Here is a 4014-nt window from a genome sequence, read left to right as displayed (position 1 = left end):
ATGGAGCTACACGAAGAAAAAGAATGTCATTCGCAAATCATGTCACTGTCGATGATCAAGATGATCAAGACACCAAGGCCGAACATATGAAGTTATATACAGGAACATTCCTTATATTTTCATTTCTTTTTCTCTAAACCAGTGAAACCTTAGGTTATTTCACAAAATCGTTGCGTTTCATGCGACGCTCAGTTGACTAATTGTTACAAGCCAAGACAAGTACCCATCTAGACCACACTCGGCAACATGGCGGCGCGCGCTAAAGACGTAGTCCCGCTGTCTGACTGTGACAACATACAGTTGAACCGTGTTATATATATATGAAATTACGTACTAGATATCCATGTAGACAGGTATACACTAAATGCATATCAAAGAGAAGGCAAACTGCTGATGATCCAAAATAGAAAATCCATGCTAGGAATCTGTATACAAGGGGAAGCAAACAACAACAGCTTTATTATGGGATGATGGCTGGGGCTTCCACATGGATACACCTAATACGTATCAAAGAATAGCAAACTCCTGAAGATTCAAAATAGAAAATGTATGCTAGGTATCTATGCACACAGGTGTACATACACTAAACATATAAATAGGCACACACTACTGAACTCTGCATGGCTGTCAAAATACAAACAACACAGTAAGGAACTATGTGTAAAAGTGCACTATGACAATCGTACGCTACACAGGAATGAAAGAATCACAAGAGATCATGTGCAATCTAGGTTACAGCTGAAAGCACTGGATAGACAACAGAACCATGCATATGCTTTTGCATGGAAAGAAAATAACTTCTGGTTACATTAAAACAACGTGCACAGATTATGAACTTAGTCTCACTGCCTGCTGCAGTGCCTCTTGACGTAACGTACTATTTCGTACTTCCTCATTCCTATGTCGTGCAAACCAGAACAGTCGCACCCTAAGAAAAATGTGAAATAAATCATCATACACTGATGAAGAACATAAACTCAATGTCTTTGGCGCAAGTGTGTCCAACACTTCACACAGCTTGGACCTGACCCCTTGGGAGGTGAAGAATGTCTTGACGTTTGCTTTGAAGGCCTCCTCGCACGCACCCACAAACGTCGCAAAGGCAGGAAGAGGAACTGAAAGCTTTCCAAAGTCAGTACTGTCCACATTCTTTACACACACAAAAAAAAGTATTAGTTGGCTACTGTCCTGAAATGTGGCATTGTCTTCCAGCAGTTTGCATTTCTGCTCAGAGGGACAAGTGTGAGCACCGAGAAATTTTGCACCAAACCACCCTGCGAAGAATGTTGTTCTGTTGGACCCTAGCGGTGATGGCGACTCACTGGGTGCCATGATGACATCGTCAGTGATGTGCCTGGCAGCAGAACACCCAAGTCTGCTCATGCAGTTAGGACCAATAGGTATTGCCGCCAGGAGGGAGTCCACGTCTTCAGCACAGTTGGAGCACTGCGTAGTCTTAAAAAGTTGTCCGAGTAGCAGATGCCTTGTTGCTGCCTGGAACTGAATGCAGCTGGAGTCAGGGTTGCTTCCACACTTTGTCCTAATTATGCAGGAGGTGTTTTCGAGTGCATCCTGGTTCAGCCTTCGAGTGAGGAGGTACAGTATGCCAGAGTTTCGCAGGTCTTCGCTGAGCTGAAGCACGGAAGTCATGGTTAAGCAGACGCCACGGATACACGGGGGAGGTCTCTTGCATCCAGGAACTGTAATCTTCTCATACTCGGACAGGCACTCCAGCAAGAAGTCCTTGTGAGCAGACCCCTGTTGTATTGCCGAAGAATATTTCGTCTTGCCGTGCAGGTGGCTACTGTTAAGAGTGTCGAAGAGACGGTCGACGTGCTCAACAAATCTGGCTGTGTGGATGGCATCAGGTGGTAGCTGGTGGAAAGTGGATAGGGTGAACACTGAGGCTGCAACATGGTTGCCGAAGATATGTGCCATATGATTTCATTTTTGAGCTGAACGTTAAATTGAAGTGCTCATCAGTTAGCCGTGGCACGGACCGTATTTCAAGCTGTTTGTCAATGGCAAAATCATCCCGGATATGCTGCGCCATTATGATGTGGTTGCCAACCTGGAAGTCATACTTTAACAGCATGTTGCGAAGGCATTTCAGCAGGTGGGGTGGATCAAATATGAAGAACAGCTTCTCATCACCAATAGTGAGATACGGCTTCGCAGTTGTAACCAGCTTCCCCAGTAGAGAGATATTCTGGCTTCCTTGGTCACATGTCACAACTTTTGGCCTCAATCCTGCACTCAGGAGCCGGTAGTAGCATTCAAGCAGTTTCTCTTCCAAGTATGAAGCAGATGCTGCTCTGTGAGAGAAGAAGTAGCCTATGACCTGCTTCCATGGGGTACAAATGCCTATAGCCATGAAGAGAAGTGCTTTGTTTGCCAACTCGGAGTGAGCATAGTTGCCATAGCTCGGAAATCCTTCAAAACTGTCTTCTGTTGCATTGTAGTGCAGTTCGTTCTTGATGTGCATCTCGTCGAAGATTATCACACAGAGCTTGTCCATTTCAGAGAAGTTCGTCACCTTTCGCTTCACAACATCAAAGACTTCATCTGAAAATGCAGGTCGTAGTGGGATACGTTTCATCCACAGCTGTAGTGACCTCACTGACAGCAAGTGGAACAGCTTTCGGCAGCACCTGTAGCCACGGGGGCTGTGAAAGTACAAGTTCAGCGCGAATGTCTTGTTTGGTGGTGACCAACGGCTCCCAAATTTGCACACACCTCCCATCTTTATCTGTGCCTCGATGAAGACTGCGACAGTTCTAGAGACGTAACACCTCACATGCTCCATCACGTCACGGATGGTCCCCGTTCGCCTACGCCTTTCAAGGTCTCTCTGAAGCTTCTTGTTGCAGGCTTGCAGCCGGTGCACTTTCTTCCGGAGGTTATCCAGCTTCCCTTTTGTTGGCTGTGCTGGAGCTGCAAGACTACTGGACGACGGGCAATCTTTGGGGGGATGCCAGCCGCTTCCACCTGCAAATGGTGATCAAAAAGCATTCACAAGTCTGCGAACTTCATGTCGGTAGAGTATTCGTCACATACCTCCTAAGTGCTGAGGTGACGAGACTGCAGGTAGTACACCAGACGACGTTCCTGGCAGAGAAGTGACAACTGCAGCTTGTGGGGAGACAACAGTCCTCTGTGTTGACAAGGCTGGTGTGTGTCGGGTATGGTCCGTATGTGCAATGGTCCGGCTATGTGTCGTAGATATGGTCCTGATGAGACAGATCACGCTGTTGCTGACTTGCTTCTGTACCACACTCTGATGAAGCAGATGATGTCGTACAGTTAGCCAACCCAACAACTACGTTACTCAAGTATACCTTCAGCATGGCAAGGATGACTCATCTGGTGAAGGTGTATTGCTTCTGTGTTGTCGTCATCGCGGGTTACCACAGCTTGCACACGTTCCTCCGTTGAAGGCCCACTGCTTTCAAGTCTGCTCTGATTGGCGTAGGCACTACTTCCTCCTGTAAACCACCAGTAGCACTCGCAATAATTGCCTCTAGAGTTACAACATTTTCATGTGATAACTTGAGCATACTGACTTGTGTTATACTTACCAACGCCATGCAGTGTGCGCTTCAATGTAGGAACTGCATCCCACCGAAGCCTTCCTGTGCGCAAATAAGCAACTGGTGCGAAGTGCTGGGAGCACAGGACCTTAGAGCGACTGGAAATTAGACTCGCATCCGCCACCAGGTTGCAAAACTCCAGCCACGCCTCTGCGAAGCTGTTTTATTGTTGAAGAATTATGCAAAGCTGTGCCACGAAAACATGCACTAGCTACAGCAGCTTGACCCTGTATGCCCTACATTCAGAGCTAAAAAAAAAGAGAAAAAATCAGCATGCAAAGCAAGCCGTCAACATGCTAGCATTGGGTACATGTGAGCACATGCAGCACAGCCCTTTGTGTCCCGTACATTCAAACCGTTGCAAAATTCCTGGTTCAAAGCAGCCCAACAGCCAGATGCTTAAATATTTACGTGTTTACCACCG

General features: G+C 46.7%; 1 protein-coding gene across 1 annotated transcript; it reads right to left on the bottom strand.

Moving 5' to 3' along the window:
- Positions 1 to 607: 607 nt before the first annotated feature.
- Positions 608 to 1938, bottom strand: LOC135383477 (uncharacterized). The gene has a single exon (XM_064612911.1). The coding sequence runs from the start codon at positions 1936 to 1938 to the stop codon at positions 829 to 831; it is 1110 nt and encodes a 369-aa protein (XP_064468981.1). The 3' UTR covers positions 608 to 828.
- Positions 1939 to 4014: the final 2076 nt, after the last annotated feature.

This window comes from Ornithodoros turicata, chromosome 1 (genome assembly GCF_037126465.1).
Source record: "Ornithodoros turicata isolate Travis chromosome 1, ASM3712646v1, whole genome shotgun sequence".
NCBI lineage: Eukaryota > Metazoa > Arthropoda > Arachnida > Ixodida > Argasidae > Ornithodoros > Ornithodoros turicata.
Note: the sequence above shows the minus strand (reverse complement) of the source record. Positions and strands in the feature narration are given on the sequence as shown.